This window comes from Podarcis pityusensis (genome assembly GCF_964106645.2).
Source record: "Podarcis pityusensis genome assembly, chromosome: 5".
Classification (NCBI taxonomy): domain Eukaryota; kingdom Metazoa; phylum Chordata; class Lepidosauria; order Squamata; family Lacertidae; genus Podarcis; species Podarcis pityusensis.
Genome location: NC_138032.1, coordinates 90,870,293 through 90,892,588, shown reverse-complemented (window position 1 = coordinate 90,892,588; position 22,296 = coordinate 90,870,293). Strand labels below are relative to the sequence as shown.

At 44.4% G+C, this 22,296-nt stretch overlaps 1 protein-coding gene across 4 annotated transcripts; it reads right to left on the bottom strand.

Annotated features, from left to right (window-relative positions):
* Window positions 1-707: 707 nt before the first annotated feature.
* MXD4 (MAX dimerization protein 4) lies at window positions 708-22,261 on the bottom strand. Of its 4 annotated transcripts, none has more exons than XR_013986403.1 (7): window positions 21,878-22,261; window positions 21,403-21,490; window positions 12,679-12,708; window positions 9,736-9,850; window positions 9,268-9,427; window positions 2,957-4,416; window positions 708-2,912 (listed from the first exon to the last, which is right to left on the bottom strand). XR_013986403.1 is itself a non-coding variant. In XM_081005759.1 (6 exons), exons 1-6 carry the CDS (start codon window positions 21,939-21,941, stop codon window positions 4,274-4,276), a joined length of 600 nt encoding a protein of 199 aa, XP_080861885.1. In that variant the 5' UTR covers window positions 21,942-22,261; the 3' UTR covers window positions 708-4,273. The 4 variants fall into 4 exon arrangements, 2 of the variants coding, with proteins under 2 accessions (XP_080861885.1, XP_080861886.1); XR_013986404.1 differs by having other exon boundaries at window positions 708-3,985; window positions 4,021-4,416; XM_081005759.1 differs by having other exon boundaries at window positions 708-4,416.
* Window positions 22,262-22,296: the final 35 nt, after the last annotated feature.

Genomic DNA, 22,296 nt, shown 5'->3' with positions numbered 1-22,296 from the left:
GTCGGCGGTTCGAATCCCTGTGACGGGGTGAGCTCCCGTTGCTCGGTCCCTGCTCCTGCCAACCTAGCAGTTTGAAAGCATGTCAAAGTGCAAGTAGATAAATAGGTACCGCTCCAGCGGGAAGGTAAATGGTGTTTCCGTGCGCTGCTCTTGTTCGCCAGAAGCAGCTTAGTCATGCTGGCCACATGACCCAGAAGCTGTACGCCGGCTCCCTCGGCCAATAAAGCGAGATGAGCGCCGCAACCCCAGAGTCAGTCACCACTAGACCTAATGGCCAGGGGTCCCTTTACCTTTACCTTAAGGTGCTACTGGAAGGAATTTATTTATTTTGTTTCAACTATGGCAGACCAACACGGCTACCTACCTGTACCTTTGAAAAATTCGCACACTGATGTGGAAATGTCAAGAACGGAACTTTATAGTGACGTGGTATTGAGACATAGTGAGAAACCAAAATGGACAAGATTTGCCTGCCATTAGCAACAACAGGCCATGGTGGTTGGGACTGATGGTAGTTGCATATCAAAACATCTTGGGGAAGTGTTCCTTAGGAAATTCCACTTATGCGCGCAAGACTTTGGAACGCTGTGTCCCAAGTTAAGCTTTGCTACCTGAAAACGTTTAGGGAGTTTCTCACGTTACCAATATGCCTTGGCTTTCTAGAAGTTATCGCAGCAATGATTGAACAAGGAGAAACCAGGAAAACCTTTTTATATGCAACTTAGAATACTGGAGTAATCTTTATTGAAAATATAAAAGATATACAAAGCCACTTATACCCAGCATGGAAGAGTTCATTAAATTGTACACATTCATTATTATTTTTAAAGAGTAGCATAAAGTCAACAATGTTTTACATGAGATCTCTTTTCCATTCGCTCAGATTTTTATGTTTGAAATGTTCTGTGCAAGAGCTGCTTTTTCATGAAAGCCAACATTTTACAAGCCATGAATCCATTCATTATATAGTAAAAGAAACACAACAACGCAACTGTTTTCCCCAGTAACAGTTAAAGTAAACTTCTAAAAAATAGATATCATGATTTTCAACATTAAATGCAATCAAGAGGAGCTAGTAATTAATGCTGCTTTCCACTACACACAATGCTTATATTGCTGTGTATCTTTTCTCACGAAAGGTTTTAATCATATGCAAAGTGTACAATGCAAGAGCATTAACAGAGGTTTATTTCCAATTTAGCTGCCGGTTTATAGCTTTAGGCGTCTTCCCCCTAGTTAAAGGAGGAATGACTACAAAATAGATGGCTGCTTTTGAAGTAGCATGGTTTGGTTAGTAAGTTCCGGGCTAACAAGGTCTGTAAGCTGCCAAAAGTATAGCCGACCTTTTGTTTTCTGCACTGTGAGCACCACGGGGAAAATAATACACTGAGTATTAAAGGAAGCAGCAAAGGCTGCAATCTTAAGGTGTGTTTTGAAAATGCTTTGCCTTACATTCTGCTGGGGCTTGAGCTGGCAGAATGAAGAGCGGAACACCAGCATGCCTGCCTCCGTCTATTTCTAGGCTGCCTGATTTTTAAAAATGTTAAAATTCCCACTTGTTAACCCCCAGTTTGAAAATAGTAGGAAGGAAAGCGGAAAGGTTTATTGATGCTCAGAAGCAGGAGCTGGCAGTGATGGGGGCAGGTCTTGCCCTAGGGTGCCTCTGGGATGCCAGAAAGGCACCCAAAATATTTTGTTTCACCCTTCTCACCAGTTCGTTGCCGTATAAAATTTAGTTCAACGCTAAAACTATTCAATTGCAGCCTTAGGTTGTAGCAGCTGACAGCATGGCCCTGATCCTGCGGTCTACTCAGTAGATCCCTGTCCCTAGAGCGAGTCTCCCAATTAATTTAAACGGAAAGAATAGTTTTCTCACAGAGTGACCCCTCTCCGTTTAAATCAGGAGCAGAAAATATCCTTATGTGCATCTGAACACATGGACTTCTGGAACAGAGTTTATATGGCTTTCTTGGAAGCCACTGATAAGAGACGCATGAATATTACACGTTTTTAAAGTGGGGTTAAATTATTGGGTATAGGCATTGGAATGATTATTTTCCCTGCACTAAAAGTATCTTTTTTAAAAAAAAACCAAGAGGTCTCAGAGCTTCACCTTCAGCAAGATGATACACTCAAACATGCTGACTGGTGCTTCTGAAGTAATCACACTAAGGTTTAAAAACAAGAAAAGGAAAAGGAATAGATCAATGGTCACCAAGGCACAATTTGACTAAGGTGAAGAGTCCCTGAGACTCCGATTCAGGTATGTAACTATTCCCTTTCTCTATATGAGCAAATGGGAAGAGTTAGGAAAAATATAATACAGAGTATTTAATAGGAAATGTATTTACAGGCAATATAACATGTCTAAAGTCTATATAGCTTTTAATCTTTTTCATTTATTTAAAAAAGACCTTAAAGTAGCGATGCAAAGATTGGTCCATTTTTAATTACCAGCAAGCCAAACTCTAATGACTTCACTAAGCTTAAAGTGTATTAAAAGGCAAGGTTGCAGTATTGCTACAATCGGGGTAATTATATTCTAAACATATTGATGAACGCTAAATAAACGATGCAATTTTACAGCATTTTCTTTGCATTTTGTAAGGAATTCAAATTCCAATGATAGTATACAAAAGAAAGAAAAAGGTTTAATATGAATACTGTAATTTAAAGCCATGCCTTCCATTTAAGTGTATTTGCAGCTGTAGAAAGCAATATAACATTAAAAAAAAATTAAGCAAACAGTTTTGCTTTCTTCTAAACAACTATATGATAATCCAGCTCTGGTTCATTCGAGCTCTGAATCCTTCACAAAGAATACTGAAATATTGAATGGTAAACATTAAAATCAATTAGAAAAAGAGAGTGTGTTGGCCCCAATCCAGCTTGTCCCATCTGACTACGTGAGACTCAATGACCTGAATGGAGATACATAATGCAATGTACACCTGACGCTTCCATCACTTAAAACGGGAACTAGATAAGCATCATAATATATGATATGTATCAGCTGCAGACATGGGCCTCCTCTGCTGAATTGACATTCACTCGTTTGGATCTGGCACAATCATCAGAATCACGGTCTGAGAAGGCGGGAATAATAAATGCAAATACAAAAAATGAAAATCCTGAGGGCCGAGTGCTACATACGCAGTCAAAGCATTTCGTGGAGAGTAAAAACAGGGGTACAATAAACAACCCTTACTAAAAATCACCAAATGAGAGGCAACTGATCTTTGTGCACAATAATCCTGACCCTCAAAAGTTAGCAGAGTGCTTTTTTTTTTTACATGTGCAAGCAAACACGATTAATTTTTTTTCCGGAGTTAGTCACTATAAAAACATAGAAAGCTAGGGTCATTGCACATTAGGTCCTGATTAGAATCAGCTTTCCCCCCATCTTTTGAAGACGAACAGTACGCTTGATGATAAATCAAGAGCATATACATTTTTTGTGTGTGTGTGTGTCTCAAAAATATCGAAAGAACTTCTCCTATAGGAATATTTGCTAACCAAAGTTGTTGGGGTTCTTTTTGTAAAATGATAATGTACTTTTAAAAAAAGTATATCCTTCCCCCCATAAATTTTCAATCCTTGGTCCACTACAGCCAGAATCCAAAGAATGTGGATCGCAAGCAAACCACGAGCAGAGATTTAGGGTTAAGGCTACGCTTCCATTTGACCTGTGCAAAGAAATGGTCCGAACAGTTTTGCCTTTGACATGCCACTTTCTCCTGGAAAACCTGCTCTTAATTCAGAGAAATCCCAATCAGATTCAGTGGTAAAAAGCAGGTTTTCCTGGGAAAGACTGTTGTGGCAAGCGGAACTGTGGACAAGCCTTTAATGCGCCGTTTCGGCTACAGAAGTTCCTATTGCCAGAGACAAACCCATTTTTGAGCATCCAACAGAAAATCTCCATCTGCGTGTGTAGTTATTTGCTATGCCCACTTTGTATTTTAACATTTTTTTGGGGGGAAATCCCCTTTAAAAAAATATTTTTAAAAAGCACACACACACACACCCAGAACTAACAGTGTGCACAATGGCTACAATAAAGGACTTTAAGCCGCAACTGTATCTAATCACATTTTGTAGAAAAAAACATGATTTGCAATTTATTGAATATACCAATCGTCGTTCGGCGAACCCTGGGCACAAAACCTCCTTTCAGATTACTGTGGGCTGAGGTTTTCTGGAAGAATGGCAGTCCGGCATATTTCGTGTAAGTGCTTTAGTCAGAACGTCCTGAGTTGAGCGGTGCCCTTCGACGCTACAGAAGCCTGGCATTGAGTCTGTGCGAATGTGTGTAGCCGCTGTCGCTCGAGCTCCCTTGCAAACTGTCTTCCGCATCGCTGGGACTTCTGCTACTGTCCATTTCAGCTGGTGGGAATTCCATTCCTTCGATGTCTACTTCTAAATTGAAACGGGAGAGAAGACGGAAGTTTCAGAACTGTGACAAGCCGAACCGCACCATCTGATGTTTATACAGTGCTTTAGAGCGTTCAAGTTAGGATTTGAAAAAGAAATATCAAAATTTGATAAATACTTAATACAAGAAAAATCAAAAAATATATCTAAATTGTATAATCTGATCTTAGAGTGGGAAACAAAGGATGAACTGGTTAAAGCATCCACGATTAAATGGGTGCAAGATATTGGGGAAAATATTATGTTTGAACAATGGGAAAAATTGTGGAAAGAAGATATGAAATTCACTTTGTGTTATATATTGAAAGAAAATTACTTCAAAATGCAACATTAATAAAAATTGTAGCGATGTCTGCTGGCGATGCAACACTGGAAAAGGTACTATGATGCATATATGGTGGAATTGTTTAAACATCAAACAATTTTGGGAAGCAATATATAACGAAATGAAAAAAATGTTCAGATATTCATTTAGGAAAACACCAGAAGGTTTTCTATTGGGAATAGTACCAGGAAGTCTAAAGGAAGAAGACATTATATTTATACGCAACAGTAGCCGCAAGGCTATTGATTGCGAAAAACTGGAAAAGTGGTATTATACCAACAAAAACAGAGTGGCTTGCCAAATTATTGGAGTATTACAATATATCCAAAACAATGGGAGAAATTGGAAGGATCTCAAAAGAGAAGATAGACAGGGACTGGAAGGTGTTTAAAGGATACTTGCAAAACCATATTAAAAAATCAGAACTCCTTTTAGAATAAATAAGTTCCGTTTTAAATACTGAAATACTAAATAAGATGGCTAAGAATGTGTAATAGAAAAAGAAGCATGAAATTAGGTTAAAGGTGTGTGAAAGAAAGCAATAGAAGTGGAAAGAAATTGCAATTGAGTAGATTGGAAGTCTAACACAAAGGTGGGGTGAAGGGTGGTGGATGGTGATGGGAAAAGGAATTATCTGTGGGAATGAGTGTAGGTATGTTTGAACATCTTTAAGGATTGTATGAAATGTATGTTTGTATGCTTGTATGTTCGCATTATGTGTGTATTAATGCTGAATTATTTTAATAATAAAAACTTTACAAAAAATAAAAATAGAGTGTTCAGAGGGCTTCCTACACAGTGGGACCTTGGTTCCTGAACGGCTTAGTTGTCAAACAAATCGGCTCCCGAATGCCGCAAACCTGGAAGTAAGTGTTCCGGTTTGCGAACCTTTTTCGGAAGCCGAACGTCCGCCGCGGCTTCCACTTGAGTGCAGGAAGCTCCCGCAGCCAATCGGAAGCCACACCTTGGTTTTCAAACACTTTGGGGAGTCGAACGGACTCCCGGAACAGATTAAGTTTGAGAAACAAGATACCACTGTAGCCATATTTACAACTTTGTAAGACGGGTCATTATTATTCCTATGATGTAAATGTGTGCACACATTTGAAGGGCAGGGGGGAAAGGGCTTGTCTAAGAAATCTTTCCAAGTGCACAGGAGGTGCGAGATTCAAACCAGTGACTTGCCAACCCAGAGCTCAGTCTCTTAGCCACAACCATATACCACATTTCTTTCCTGTGTAATAGTTCATGTCTCCATTCAGATACTCAAATTACATAAGTTTAATGTAAGGGACGCGGGTGGCTCTGTGGGTTAAACCACAGAGCCTAGGACTTGCCAATCAGAAGGTTGGCGGTTCGAATCCCCGAGGCGGGGTGAGCTCCCGTTGCTCGGTCCCTGCTCCTGCCAACCTAGCAGTTCGAAAGCACGTCAAAGTGCAAGTAGATAAATAGGTACCACTCCAGCGTGAAGGTAAACGGCGTTTCCGTGCGCTGCTCTGGTTCGCCAGAAGTGGCTTAGTCATGCTGGCCACATGACCCGGAAGCTGTACGCCGGCTCCCTCGGCCAATAAAGCGAGATGAGCGCCGCAACTCCAGAGTCGGCCACGACTGGACCTAATGGTCAGGGGTCCCTTTACCTTTAGTCACCATGAGGTTGTTACAGTGAGTGCCACACTTTTTAACAAAAAAAAACAAACAAAAAAAGGGGTGTGTGTACCCCCTAAAAAAACCACTGCTTACTACATGCAAGTGTTGGTGCTGACCTTTTAAAGCCCCAAACAGCCTCGGTCTGTATATATATATGGAGTGTCTCCACCCCCATCGTTCTGCCCAGACACTGAGGTCCAGCGCCGAGGTCCTTCTGGCAGTTCCCTCACTGAGAGAAGCAGGGTTACAGGGAACCAGGCAGAGGGCCTTCTCGGTAGTGGCGCCTGCCCTATGGAACGCCCTCCCACCAAGATGTCAAAGAGAACAACAACTACCAGACTTTTAGAAGACATCTGATGGCAGCCCTGTTTAGGGAAGCTTTTAATGTTTGATGCATTACTGTATTTTAATATTTTGTTGGAAGCCGCCCAGAGTGGCTGGGGAAACCCAGCCAGTTGGGAAGGGTATGTACAAACAAACAAACAAACAAACAAACAAACAAACAAACAGGTAAACATGCCTTGACACCATTTTAAGAAGGGGAAACAGCTTTGGCACTGCAGAATTTACAGTGGAGAAACAAAATGGTGTATTTGTGTGGGAGGGGCATCTTCTTGTTCTTTTTTAGCATCTCTTGACTCTAAATTGCAATGCCTATAGTAATAAAACTAGCTTTCCTGTGTGAATGCAATACATCATCATGCAGAGAAGCGCCTTCACTTGTGGTGCTCCTTTCACAGAATCACAGAATTGTAGAGTTGGAAGGGACCCTGAGGGTCATCTAGTCCAACCCCCTGCAGTGCAGGAATCTCAACTAAAGTGTTCATGACGGATGGCCATCCAACCTCTGCTGAGAAACCTCCAAGGAAGGAGAGTCCACCACTTCAAGAGGGGGACTGTTGTCCAACTGCTCTTGCCACCAGAAAGTTCTTCCTAGCGTTTAGTTGGAATCTCTTCTTGTTCAGTTCAAGCCCAAGCCTCCAGAGCAGGAGAAAACAAGCTTGCTCCATTCTCCGTGTGACAGCCCTTTATATATTTGAATATGCCTTACAAGAAAATGTGATGAAAATGATGTATAGATGGTATATTACACCTGTTAAATTAGCTAAAATGTATAAAGTGAGTAATAAATGTTGGAACTGTAAAGAAAAAGAAGGAACATTTTATCATATGTGGTGGGAATGTAAAAAAGTGAAAAACTTCTGGGAAATGATATATAATGAGATGAAAAAAATGTTGAAATATACATCTATTAAGAAGCCAGAAGCATTTTTACTTGGCATTGTAGGAGATGATATAAATAGAAAGGATTATTTTTAATTATTTTTATATGCAATGACGGCAGCAAGAATACTATTGGCACAAAATTGGAAGCAAGAAGAAAGACCGACAAAAGAAGAATGGAGGATGAAACTGATGGACTATGCAGAATTAGACAAATTAACAGGAAGAATTCGAAACCTGCGGGACCAGAGATTCACAGAAGACTGGTGTAAATTTACGGACTATTTGAAAAGGAATTGTGACGATCAGATTACGCTTGTAGGTTTGCAAGAAGTTTTGTAAGGTGAATTATTTGAATTATTGCAAAAATGGTAAAGAGGAGAATTGTTAGTTAAGATAATTAAAGGCAATATGAATTTAAGAAATGCAGAAGAAGTGATAAGAAAGGTGGATCATCAGAAGTGCTGATGGAAGTCCAAAAAGATTGTATAAGAAGTGAAGTTTTGTTGTATGTATGATAATCAATATGTTAAAATTAATAATATATATATATATTATATAGCTAGAGTATCTTCTTTCCCGATCCCTAGATCCTTTTCACATGTACCACTGGCAATGCAGGTGTCCTCCATCTTATATTTGGCCACTGGTTCTTCCTGCCTAAGTGCAGAACCTGTCACCTGTCCCTGCTGAAATTAGTTTGTTTTGGCCCAGTAATTCAATCTGTGAAGGTAATCTTGAATCCCAATTCTGCCTTCTGCAGCATTAGCTACCCCTCCGAGTTTGGTGTCATCTGTGAATTTGATGAGCATCCCCCTCAATTCCTTCATCCAAGTCGTTTATAAAGTCGTTGAACAACAACGGACCCAGGACAGAACCCTGCGGCACCCCACTTGACACGAGAAACCATTAATGGGTACTCTGTGGGTTCAGTCAGTCAACCAGCTACAAATCCACCTAACAGTTACCTCGTCCAGCCCACATTCTACCAGCTTCTCTGCAAGAATATAATAGGAGACTTTTGTCAAAAGCCTTACTGCAATCAAAATATACTGCATCCACAGCTTTCCCGATTTATTGTTTTTTAAAGAATTGACTATTATGCTTTGAACTGTCTCTACTTCTGGCGCTGGACATTCTAACATACATACCGTATTTTTCGCCCCGGAGGGCGCACCGGCCCATAGGGCGCACCTAGTTTTTTTGGGGGGAAATAAAGGGAAAAAAAATTATTCCCCCCCCCCCCAGGCACGGGGCTGGGGCGGGGGAAGCCTGAGCTTCCCCCCACCCCAGCCCCCAGAACAGGCTGCTATCCGCAAGCGCAGCTCTCCCACGGCTTGCAGAGAACCGCGCGAAGCCTGAGGGGCGCTAAGCTCAGCGCGCCCCAGGCTTCTGGGTGCAGGCAGCTCTCTCACGGCTTGCGGATAGCTTCCTGGATAGCTCTCCAGGCTTCAGCGAAAGCCTGCATTCGCCCCTTAGGACGCACACACATTTCCCCTTCATTTTTGGAGGGGGAAAAAAGTGCGTCCTATAGGGCGAAAAATACGGTACTTGTTTTGAGATGCCCAGTACATACCCTAGAGAAATATACGGTCTAAGTTTAGTTAACAGTCCCATGGTGATTTCTAGGCCCCCCCTACCTTGCTCAGAATCCGTAGATATTGTTGATCCCAGGCTGTCTGTGCGAATTCGTTCCAGGCCCTGCATGGAGAGCTGTTCCAATCTACGCTTGAGGTATCGATGTTCTCGCTGTAACTGTTCTTTAATATTTAGAGCTTTCCGGTCTTGTTCTTCCAATTTCTATGGAGTTAGAATAATTTTAACAGTAAAAACAGTGTTCTGGTTGCACTGATTATCCGGTGCTCTCAATAAAAAACAAAAACAAACAACTGTTTAAAAAGTGGAGACGTTCTCCATGTACTAAATTATTTGGGTTTTAACCTACCACATCAGCATCGAAGACTGAAAAAATTATACCATTAAGTAAGAGCAGCACCTTTTAAATTAGGAAATCTGCAATCCCGCCCACTCACAAAAAAAGGGTGTGTGTGTCAGATTGTTGTTTAAGTAAAACAAAATAAAAGGTAACTCGCTTTTTTTTTTTTTACCTTAATATGCATCTTGGCTCTTTTCAGCAGACTGAGTGTGGTATGTCTAGTGCTATCTGCTCCCAAAGGGACAAGTTGTTTTAACTCTTCTAAATATAGTCGTAGTTTAGCTCGTCTGAAATTTTAAAAAAGCAAACACATTTAGTCTTGTTACAGTGCACTTTAGCTTACTAGAGTGCAATAGATAGCATATAAATTCAGGATTTCTGCACAATGCTACCTTCAAACAAGCAAAAAGGACATTCATCCCAGCACTAAAATGACAACCCTTGTAAAGATCTGATGAACAAAGTTCAAAGCATCAAACCCACTTTTTCTCGTCATTGTCCCCCCCCCCGCCCCCAATCATTGCACTCTTTGTTTTAACACATTTATATCCTGTTTTGATTTCCAGGGCAGCTGGCACTGTGTAAAAGACTCAAGACACTACAAGGACACAGAATGTTGAGAGGCAGAGGAGAAAATGGAACAAGGGCTCGTTCTACGGTTGGAAGCTTCCCCTGGACTAAAAGCTAAATGATACATTGACAGTTATAATAAGAACCCGTGAAGACCCCCCGACTGCTCAGAAATTGATTGGTATCAGTGAAGACTTATTAGGGTTGCTAGGACAGAGCCCAGGGGGAAATCGCTAAGCATTTACCCAAAATTTCAAAGCCACTCTCTCCTGCCCTTCCTACACTGATACCAGGGCCGTCTTTACCAGGGGGTGCAAGGGGTGCAGGGCACCCGGGTGCCAAATTCTGGCAGGCGCCAATTGCATACCTACTGTATACTGGCCCTCTCAATTGGCGGTAGTGAAAAGCAATGGAGCCAAAGTCCCCACTCCCCTCCTCTGTCGCTCTGTTACTGGCTTCCCCCTTTCCAAAAAAAGGTCAACAAAAGTTAATTTGGGGGCGGCTAAACTACATTTGGAGGCGCATCTTTGCACCCCAGCAGCACATATGCTAAAGACGGCCCTGATCGATACCCTTCAATTTCCACCTAGAAACTCCCTATATCTGCCAATCAATCAATCAATCAATCAATCAATCACAGAACAATGTTATGGCCTGGTCCTTTCTACCCATCTCCTGGCAGATGTTTTGCTTTCCAAAAATAGCATTTTTCTAGGGCATCTGGACCCTACAATCTTGCAGACTTGCATTTCAACCCCACCAGGATGCAAGGATTAGCATCTAAGATAGTCACACACTGAACACAGGGAACAGGGTGAGGGTCACGGCATTCCACTTAGCGGGCCATGCCTTTGGCTGTTGCTCCACTGAGCTTGCACAGCCTGACAGCAGCAGGCTTTGAGATCCAGGCTGCAGGAGGCTCCGCTCTTGTTTGGAGCATGCCTTCTGTGTACTGTCTGCTGCCGCCTTTGCCCTGCCTCCTGCTGAAACAGAAAGAGTTGTGAGTGACTGAGAGGGACAGCCAGCACACAAGCACCAGCCTACTGATGCCTTTTTATTTGAGCTCCAGTGAACAGCAGGTTTTCCCAGTAGTGATGTATGGAAGTGAGAGCCGGACCATAAAGAAGGCTGATCGCCAAAGAATTGATGCTTTTGAATTCTGGTGCTGGAGGAGACTCTTGAGAGTCCCATGGACTGCAATAAGATCAAACCTCTCTATTCTGAAGGAAATCAGCCCTGAGTGCTCACTGGAAGGACAGATCCTGAAGCTGAGGCTCTAATACTTTGGCCACCTCATGAGAAGAGAAGACTCCCTGGAAAAGACCCTGATGCTGGGAAAGATGGAGGGCACAAGGAGAAGGGGACGACAGAGGACGAGATGGTTGTATAGTGTTCTCGAAGCTACCAGCATGAGTTTGACCAAACTGCGGGAGGCAGTAGAAGAAGAAGAAGAAGAAGAAGAAGAAGAAGAAGAAGAAGAAGAAGAAGAGAAGTGTTTGGATTTGATATCCCGCCTTTCACTCCCTTTAAGGAGTCTCAAAGCGACTAACATTCTTCTTTCCCTTCCTCCCCCACAACAAACACTCTGTGAGGTGAGTGGGGCTGAGAGACTTCAGAGAAGTGTGACTAGCCCAAGGTCACCCAGCAGCTGCATGTGGAGGAGCGGAGACGCAAACCCGGTTCCCCAGATTACGAGTCTACCGCTCTTAACCACTACACCACACTGGTGCAAGACAGGAGTGGCTGGCGTGCTCTGGTCCAGGGGGTCACGAAGAGTTGGACACGACTAAACGACAACAACGAACAGCAGATTGGTTTATTTAATCTGGGACCCTTGCATTGGGGGGGGCGCGCTAGCGCTAAGTTGGAGGGGGAAATCAAGTTGCTGGAGCGAAATTCCATTCTCTACTGTGTGTGCCCCTACAACCAGGAGCCCAGCACCAATACGGGAAGCAATTTATTGCGCTGATTCTTTCCCTTTCTCCTCACTCCAGCCCTATTTCTCCAGCTCTATGTCTGCCCTTGCTGGAAGAATGCATTGCAAATGCCCTGTCTGCCTACCCTGTTAACTGCTCAAACTTTTTGGTGCTTCTATAGGCACCCTTCAGGACGTTCTGCTGTCAGAGGTAGGAAACCTTGTGCAATTTCTCTCTCGGCTCTCTGTAGTCGCTAGGCACTGCCTTACTTTTCTAGTGTCTGTGGAAAGGTGCCATTTGTTTTTGATGCTCCAGCAAGCAACAGAGCTGCCAATTATTAGCCAGGAACGTGCCCCTTAAGAGCTACAGTAGACAGATTCAGAAATATTTTAATGTCATTGAAACCTTAAGTATAAACAGCATTATTCACATAGTATAATTCAACGTTTAGATGCCTGTTTCTGAAAACAAGTGGTTGGAATTTGACAGCAAACACTTTCATAAAATAAACACAAGTTAAACAAATATAATTCCCTGTTATTTCCAATTTTTAAATGTTTCTCTTGCAGGATTGTGCCATAGCAGAATAATAGTGTCCGTACTGGTTCTGTTTGATTCGTACTACTTACCTATGCTTTTCTAGTTCATTATGTGAAGACCTATAAAAACAACAACAGAAAGTATGATATATTATAGAGTTTTACTTGCTAATAACCCGAAGTTCAAATGAAACAATGCACTTTCAATCAATTCCTGTCAGAAATCCATTAAAAAAATATCTTAGGGACCTATTTTGACATATCCAGAACACTATTAGCACATCTTATTTTCTCCCCAAAGGCTCAACCTTGAATCTGGTTGGGATTTTTATATTTCACACTTCACAAAATTAAATAACCCTTCCGCATACAAAAATAGTATAAAAAAAAGGAAGATGGTTTTGTAGGACTGAAGTCTGCAGGCCACATGTCTCTTAAACAGAACTAGAGTGGTACCTTGGGTTAAGTACTTAATTTGTTCTGGAGGTCCGTTCTTAACCTGAAGCACCACTTTAGCTAATGGGGCCTCCTGCTGCCGCCACGCCGCCGGAGCACAATTTCTGTTCTCATCCTGAAGCAAAGTTCTTAACCCGAGGTACTATTTCTGGGAACGGATTCTTTTCGTCTTGTGAGGCACCACTGTATGTCCCACAGAGGACCTTACGGTCTTCAAATAAAAACATCCTGAAGGTCCCAGGCCACAGAGAGGTTAGGCTGGCCTCAACTAGAGCCAGGGCTTTTTCGGCTGTGGCTCCGATCTGGTGGAACGCTCTGTCACAAGAGACTAGGGCCCTGCGGGACTTGACATCTTTCCACAGGGCCTGCAAGACGGAGCTGTTCTGCCAGGCCTTTGGTCGGGGTTCAGTCTGACTCCCTCTCCCCTTTCATAAGAACTTGCATGAAAGTGGCCTCCCAATTTTTCTCTCAGGCCCATATAAGTTCACCACAAACAGTTGGGCCTGGTGAGCATTTTAGGTCCCCAACCCTAATCTGCGGGTTGCCATCTGATTGGATTTTATTCTGATCCTGATCTGATTTGAGGATGTATTTTAATTGATTGTCTGATTTTATGTTAATGTGTTATACATTTGATGTTAGCTGCTCTGAGTCCGGCTTTGGCTGGGGAGGGCAGGATATAAATAAAATTTATTAATTATTAATTATTATTATTATTTCGCAAGGTGTGGCTTTTCTCGCCGCCATCTTGAAAGACGTGAGAAGCAAACTTTTGTCCTATATTCATCTCTTCAAGGGGAGAGTCCTCAAATTTGGATCCAGCAACTCTATATAGCTCCTTTGCTCTGTGGTCCATGGATTCCAGACCTTTCCTGCTTGTACAATGGCCACTCTTTAGTGGCCCTTCTCCTGCACCTTTAAAAACAGCCGGGCACAAAAGTCAACGGAAAAAAGCTCCCTACTTTCACCTGTCACCTCAGAGAGGCTCATGGAGTGGCAAGGGGGGCAGGGGCTTTTGGGGTGTGGCCCCTCCACCAGTCTGTGGAATGCTCTCCCAGCAAAGCCCACCCGGTGTCTCTTCAGCACCAGGCATCTGAAGGCAAGTGATTGGGGTTGTTTTTAAAGACCATTAAATTTTTGTTTTGGTTTGGTTAACTGTATATTCTACTGGTTTTGATTTTGTAACTTTGACGGGGAAGTGTTCTTTTAGTATCATATGGATTTCTTTTTTTTACTGTTTGTGGTTTTAAACACTGCATGTTTTCAGGATTTTATCTTCCTGTAATTTGACCTTGAGTGGTTTCTGAGAAAGGTGGCTAAGAAATTTAAAAGGCAAATTCTTTGGGTCAGGCTGCTGCGAAGGACACAGGCAGCAGCAGAGCAGCTTTCAGCTTCTGCTGAGTACTATATGAAACTTTTACTGGCACACAAGCCGAGCAGCAAAATTGCTAACCCTAACCATGTGTAAGCTAGTCCCCATCTCACCTTTTCTTTGGCCACCCCTTTGACCCTGTCTAAGGGACGCGGGTGGCGCTGTGCTCTAAACCACTGACCCTAGGGCTTGCCGATCAGAAGGTCGGCGATTCGAATCCCCACGACGGGGTGAGCTCCCGTTGCTCGGTCCCTGCTCCTGCCAACCTAGCAGTTCGAAAGCACATCAAAGTGCAAGTAGATAAATAGGTACCACTCTGGCGGGAAGGTAAACGGCGTTTCCGTGTGCTGCTCTGGTTCGCAAGAAGCGGCTTAGTCATGCTGGCCACATGACCCAGAAGCTGTACGCCGGCTCCCTTGGCCAATAAAGTGAGATGAGTGTCGCAACTCCAGAGTCGGCCACGACTGGACCTAATGGTCAGGGGTCCCTTTACCTTTACCTTGGCCCTGTCAGCAAAACATCTATTTGCTCAAGTCCCAGATTTTGTCCCTACTCCTTTATCCATCCTGCTTTCTGCAGCCATCATCCTTCTCTGCCCCGAATTTTAAGTTCTTCCACGCTCCCTGTCGAAACATTTAGCTCTTCTCCTCAGACATTGCAAGAGCTTAGTCTAACCTGTCCACCATGCTTTCGTTAATCCTTTCTTCCCCCTCCACATCAACTCAGTAAACAGATGCCAGGAGGTTCTTTACGACCGCAGCTCGTGACAGTCACAAAATCTAGTGGCATATTCTTAGTATCGGCTAGTAACTAAGGCGGCCACTATCTGAAAATCTCAACGGTCTGGAGACTGTTACTGATTCCACATGTTATTGCACACTTAGATCACTGCAGACCTAAATAAAAATAAAATAAAATAAAAAACCTCTCAAGTCACAATAAGGATTTGTTTTTTAATTTTAAAAATCACGGCATAAAAAGTTGATACCACCCTTCGCCCAAAGATCACAGAGCAATTTCCAATATAAAAACACAGCTTTAGCCTCAAGCTCTCCGTTAGCAAGCCAGTGCCTTATTCTATCGGTGCAACTTTAGAAGGCTGCTACCTATCAAGGGAGGAGAGTCAACATTGTTAATTTTGAAGGAAAATGCAGAAATGCCTGAGCTATATGGTCCGGAACATCAATGTATTATGAGACAGAGCATGAGTCCCACTAAAATGCGTTCAGCTGAGTGCTTTCCATAATAAATAAATAAATAAATAAATAGTAATAATAATAATAATAATAATAATAATAATAATAATAATAGTATCTGCCTCTTTCTCCCTTGCTTGTTTTCCTGTGGTTAGCTTACTCTAAGGTAGGGGAAACCTTTTCAACCTGAGGGTTGAAACCTTCTCAGCAACCTTCCATGCCATTAAAGGTAAAGGGACCCCTGACCATTAGGTCCAGTCATGACCGACTCTGGGGTTGCGGTGCTCATCTCGCTTTATTGGCCGAGGGAGCCGGCGTACAGCTTCTGGGTCATGTGGCCAGCATGACCAAGCCGCTTCTGGCGAACCAGAGCAGTGCACGGAAATGCCGTTTGCCTTCCCGCTGGAGTGGTACCTATTTATCTACTTGCACTTTAACGTGCTTTCGAACTGCTAGGTTGGCAGGAGCAGGGACCGAGCAACGGGAGCTCACCCCGTTGTAGGGATTCGAACCGCCAACCTTCTGACTGGCAAGTCCTAGGGCTCTGTAGTTTAACCCACAGCGCCAAAAATGGGCAAAGCAATGAATGCAGAAGGTTATCTTTGCAGAGTAAGCTTGTTTCTACACATGACCGCATACCCGTTTCTGTGCACTACCCAGGCAGAGAAGAGGTCCAAGGATGAAACCCAGCCAGGGGAGAACACTCAAGGAGGATGCAGAGCAGAGCTGGGGAGGAGTGGGTCTCAGAGGGCCAGACAGAGCTGCCTGGAGGGCCACACTTGGCCGCTGGATCTGAAGTCCCCTATTCCTACTCTGAGAAATGCCTCCTTTTTCTCAACAGCGCTCCTGCGTCTTTAAAAGCTCCATGGATGGCAGAAATACAACAAGCAAAGCTTGTTGTATGCTTTCCAGAGGGGTAGCCTTGTTAGGTTGCTGCAGCAAAAACAACAGTCTGGTGGTGCCAAATTTAATATGGCGCAAGCTTTTTTGAATTGAAGTCAGCTTCATGGGATGTGTGAACTGTGTTCGCCCAAGTTAGAAAGGCAGAAAAGCAAATCGTGTAAAACAGAGAACAATAGTGCTTAAGATGCTCAACCTACTGCCAATGAGGCCTTGCCTCTCCAATGACATTTCAATTTCTTTGATGCGTCAGGACTGGAATACCCAGCCCATGATTTGCTGCTTAACCCGCAACCCTCATCCTGTTGTTGTTGTTTAGTCATTTAGTTGTGTCCGACTCTTCGTGACCCCATGGACCAGAGCACGCCAGGCACTTCTGTCTTCCACTGCTTCCCGCAGTTTGGTCAAACTCATGTTCGTAGCTTCGAGAACACTGTCCAGCCATCTCGTCCTTTGTCACCCCTTCTCCTTGTGCCCTCCATCTTTCCCCACATCAGGGTCTTTTCCAGGGAGTCTTCTCTTCTCATGAGGTGGCCAAAGTATTGGAGCCTCAGCTTCAGGATCTGTCCTTCCAGTGAGCACTCAGGGCTGATTTCCTTCAGAATGGATAGGTTTGATCTTCTTGCAGTCCATGGGACTCTCAAGAGTCTCCTCCAGCACCATAATTCAAAAGCATCCATTGTTTGGCGATCAGCCTTCTTTACGGTCCAGCTCTCACTTCCATACATCACTAGGGGTTTAATTCAGATTTGTTTGTCATATACAGTGGTACCTCGGGTTAAGTACTTAATTCGTTCCGGAGGTCCGTACTTAACCTGAAAGTGTTCTTAACCTGAAGCACCACTTTAGCTAATGGGGCCTCCTGCTGCTGCTGCGCTGCCAGAGCACGATTTCTATTCTCATCCTGAAGCAAAGTTCTTAACCTGAAGCACTATTTCTGGGTTAGCGGAGTCTGTAACCTGAAGCGTATGTAAACTGAGGTACCACTGTATAGCTTCTGTCTATGCTTCTATCCATGGTTGCTCTGCCTCTTCAGGTTTATTAGGTTGTAGACCATGAGGGGACCCTTGTACTCAGCGAGTTCCCAGGAGAAATTTCACAAGGTGAGGTGATTCCTACCCTAGTCGTCTACTTCTACAAAATGGTGTACGAAAGAAGCAGACTTGGCATTTGCAAATGAAGGACGAGGTTCTCAACCTTGCATTTCCTTGTGATGTTAGCTGCCTCGAGGTGTTTCGTGTTAGGAAACGAAAGGTAGGGCTTATTCTTCTTCAGTATTGCTAAATGAATAATATTGGCCCCCAAGCCACAATTTCTTGCATGCACCAGTGTCGAGTACCTGTTGGGGAAAGGAAATTTTAGGGGAAATTTCTTTCCCCACCCCTGCAAGCAATGCAGATTAATTAAGGGCAGTTTTTTCTTTTTATGAAGGTACATTGGGGCAACATTTTACGGATCTATACGGAACATCTAAACTATGCGTTTGATATTATTACACCGTTACCGCTTTGATGAAGCACAAAAATGCAACGGATGCTCTTAAAACGGGGTATTTACCTCTGAATATATTGAAAACCCTGCCTGTCGAGAATTCCACCCACCTCCCTAATCTGAAAAGGTGACCCTGCTATGCACAGAAGAGACTTCGAATTTCTTGAGGGTGCGCATACTATCTCTTGAAAGTGAAACAACTGGAGGAAGGTTGTCTGTATCAGGGTGACTGAACTGTTGTCGGACTACAACTGTTGCCAACCCTGACCATTTGCCATGCTGGCTGCGGCTGAGGAGAGTTCGCTCCCGGGGTTTCTCTGCAGGTACTCGCAAAATGCATGAGCCTTCCTTTAAAGTCTTCCAGCATCTACAAGGTGGACTTCCAGAAACAAAATTTGACATCAGATTTTTGAGTTGATCCAACTACAAAGCAAAAAACAACGTTCCTTTCCTATGGCTAAAACTTCCATCTGCTGCTGTGTCTTTGAACCCAGACAGGGGAGCCGACTTGGGTCCCAGGTTACGGGTGCCCAATGCAAGACCTTGGAAGGTGCACAGGTAACCCTAAGGTGTGGGTACCTGAGCATCCACAACAAAAATTTTGTGGGGGCTCAGGCATCCAGAGTCCCCCATAGTTGGCACCCCTGAACCCAGAGATGGTTTGTGACAAGGTTAAGAAAACTGGGTACTTAATTTTGATTCTGGGAGGGGCAATAGTAGGGGACAGATCACTGCCTTGTCGTGGCGAACGGGCTTGAATAACTCAGAGAAGCTATGAGCTATGCCGTGCAAGGCCACCCAAGACGGACAGGTCATAGCCAAGAGTTTAGACTAAATGTGATCCACCTGGAAAAGGAACTGGCAATCCACTCCAGTATTTTGCCAAGAAAACTCCATGGATATAAAAAAGGAGAAGCTTTGAGAAGAAAGTGAGAGTTTCCAAGACATGCTCTGGTTGATGGGGTCACGGAGAGTTGAACACGACTAAGATGACTAAACAACAACAACAAGTGCTTTCATGTTCTTTTTGTAGGCTTCTTAGAGTCATCTGGGTAGTTAATGTGAGAAACAGGATCTGGACCAGAGAGGCCTGTGATCTAATGCGACAAGGCTCATATGAGTTGGAAGAAGCCCTGCATTTAATTGTATATTAAGTGTTGCAGTACAGATATATTGTGGTGCCTTAAGTATCTAATTGGCTATAGTAATAAAAATGCATCGAAACATCACTAGACTCATTCCTGATTTCAGTTTTGTTGGCTGCACTCAGGAATAGCAAGCGACTGAGAAGCTTGTCTGATATGGCGAGTGCTTGCGATTATTTCAGATTCCTTTGTAGGTAGTTTTTTCTCTCTCTCCAAGATGATATTTTGCATGAACAAAGAGAAGGATAAGCAAAGGAGGGCATCAAGAACAATGAATGGGTATTTCAGGAAGTCAAGGAAGAAGCAGGCACATTCTTTAAAACACAGGGTGTCCTGGACTTTGTTTGGGGCAAGCCAGACAAATCTGCTGAGTCTGCAAAACAATCCTTAGCAGCTCCTTCTGATCATTAGGACAGGAGTCCCTGCAAGGGGGGTGGGGTTTGAAGGTGTGTGTGAGTAGTTTGTGCTTCGCAAGCTCCTGCTTCCAAGGCCTTCCTGGTGCTCTCTTCAACAACCAGTATAAACGGCCAGATGAAACTCCCTTTTCAAACACTTACTGTATATAGAACAAGCAAAGAATAAAGGCACCATCGCACTCTATCCAGGCACACATCCAGTTGAGCAGAGCAGGAAAGCTCAGGGTAAAGTATCCAGAGCCGGGGGATGCACTTTTAATCATGTGTCATTATAAACCTGGATAGGGACGCGGGTGGCGCTGTGGGTTAAACCACAGAGCCTAGGACTTGCCGATCAGAAGGTCGGCGGTTCGAATCCCCGTGACGGGGTGAGCTCCCGTTGCTCGGTGCCTGCTCCTGCCAACCTAGCAGTTCAAAAGCACGTCAAAGTGCAAGTAGATAAAGAGGTACCGCTCCGGCGGGAAGGTAAACGGCGTTTCCGTGCGCTGCTCTGGTTCGCCAGAAGCGGCTTAGTCATGCTGGCCACATGACCCGGAAGCTGTACGCCGGCTCCCTCGGCCAATAAAGCGAGATGAGCGCCGCAACCCCAGAGCCGGCCACGACTGGACCTAATGGTCAGGGGTCCCTTTACCTTTATAAACCTGGACAAAGATAAGGAGATGCAAGGAAATATTAAATAACTCCCTTTATGCCAATCTTACAGCGTTCTGCCACCTTGCTACTCTCTTAGTGCATCTATTAAGTTGTACTTTTTATAGAGACCATGCAGAATCTCACCTGCAAGTCCCACTGAATCCAGTGGAAATCACTTCCAGGTTAAGCATGCAAAAAAAAGCAAAAAACAAACAAACACAGAGGCTTACAAGTGTGGTATGTGGTAGCAGCGGGGCTGGCAAGATCATTAGGATGCAGACCTCAGAGGACACAGCTTTATACAGATTAGTTTTTGTTATAACTGCCTGATAACATTTTACTTTTCATTTTTAATGCAGTTTTTCAAAGCTCAAGCTTACATGCGATTGACAATGTTGCGAAACAGACCAGTCGGGGTGGCCACCAATTCAACCCGTATTACCAGCACTCGACCCGAAGGAACAGGTGACAAAATTTGCAAAGGAAAAGATGCACATACTGCAGTTTTGATGCGCCTGTAACTGAAACTCGCAAGATACTTTTAACACTGCAGTTCCCAAGATTGTTCAGAACGATCTGTGCGCTGAAACACCTTTTTGTATTTGAGAAAGATAATCAAAGATCGCCGTGCTGCTTATTCTTGCAATTTAAAACAAGTTCAGCAGGTTCGACTTTCGTGCTTTTCATTCCCCCCCCCCCCAAGGCACCTGCTTTTGAAAACTGAAGTTGGCAATTTTGGGGTGTTAGCGATCCTGCCCTCGCCCAAGTCGAAATCCCTGGAGCCAAGGAGCAAAAGGGGACTGCGGGGTGGGGTTGGGTTGGGTAGCATCCAGTGGAGGTTGCTAGGGAGAAAGGAACCCCCGCTGTACGCGTGGCAGCTTCTTCAGGAGAGACCGAAGCATAAACCCAGCCCAGAAAAGAGGGGTCGGCAGAAGGAAATGGCGACCTCCTGCTTCTGCGCTGGTGCTGAAGTCGCTGCAAAATACCTTGTGCTAGTGCATCAACACGGCCTCTGGGTCCTATCAGGTGGCGGGAGGACTACAGCTCCCATCATCCTCAGCTAGCAGGAGCAGCGGCCAGGGATGATGGGAGTTGTAGTGCAGAAAACACATGCAGCCCACCCATAAATAAGGCCGAGGGAAAAGCTGCATTTAAGCAGAGGGCTCCTGGGTGGGGGGTAGGGGATCGCAGCCCCCCGCACTCACCGGCTGCTCTGGGGCTTCCCGGCCTTGCTTTTCCTCCTGGCGTAGCCGCTGTCGAAGGGCAGCACCGAGGCGTAGCCGTGCTCCGCTTCTGGATGGGGGAAGAGGCAAAAAGACACAAAACACATAAAAGCTGAGCTCGTGACAACTGCCGCGTATTGCTGCTGCTGCCTGTGCAAACGTTGCAAGCAACTTATTGCAAAGGGAGGAAGCAGTTGCAAAGGGAGAGAGTTGGCGGAGAAAGGGAGCAAAGGCGGACCTGCAGCGCCACCAGACCAACGGTGGGGAGATTTTTTCCTTCATTTCGTGGCTTTTTCTTTTTCTTTTTTTTTAAAGTCCTTTTTGCAACAAAACAAACCCATCTCCCCACCCCCACTCAAGGTGACTTTAAAAAAATAAATATAAATAAATCCGGGGTGCATCGCAGCCCTGGGGTGGGAGCCCCTCAACTTTTTGCAGGGAATCTTGCTGTATGTACCTCTCTCTCGCCTTTCCAAGTATTCCGCAGCTTCCAGCAGCATCAGCAGGGAATTCCACTCCATTTTCACAGCCTTTTGCTTTTTTTGCAATTTAGGCAGCAAGGTAGGAAGGAAAAAAATAACAGCAATAGTAGCAATTAACAATGGTTTTGGTGTGTTTTTTTCCGCACCCGGGAGCTCACAAGCGCGCGCAGGGAGGCTCCTCCAAAGTGTTGCTCTCTGAGCCCAAGTCTACAAACCCCCACACTTTGGGCATATTACTTTCCCAGCTGACGGACGGCTGGCTGGGCCAGTCGATAGCGTCACCCGCAGGGTCCTGAGACATCGCGGAGCCAATCAGAGGCGAGGTGGGCGGGAGGGGGAAGGAAGGAAGGGGGAAAAAACACGCGCACAACCCAACCAGCTGCCCGCCCTCCCT

Excerpts from the sequence above, each read along its gene's own strand:
- MXD4 (XM_081005759.1), bottom strand. The coding sequence starts at position 21,941 with ATGGAGTGGAATTCCCTGCTGATGCTGCTGGAAGCTGCGGAATACTTG. Across the intron at positions 12,709-21,402 it reads GGGAAGCCCCAGAGCAGCCG|GTCTTCACATAATGAACTAG; the intron begins GTGAGTGCGGGG and ends TTGTTTTTATAG. Across the intron at positions 9,851-12,678 it reads AATGAACTAGAAAAGCATAG|ACGAGCTAAACTACGACTAT; the intron begins GTAAGTAGTACG and ends TTAAAATTTCAG.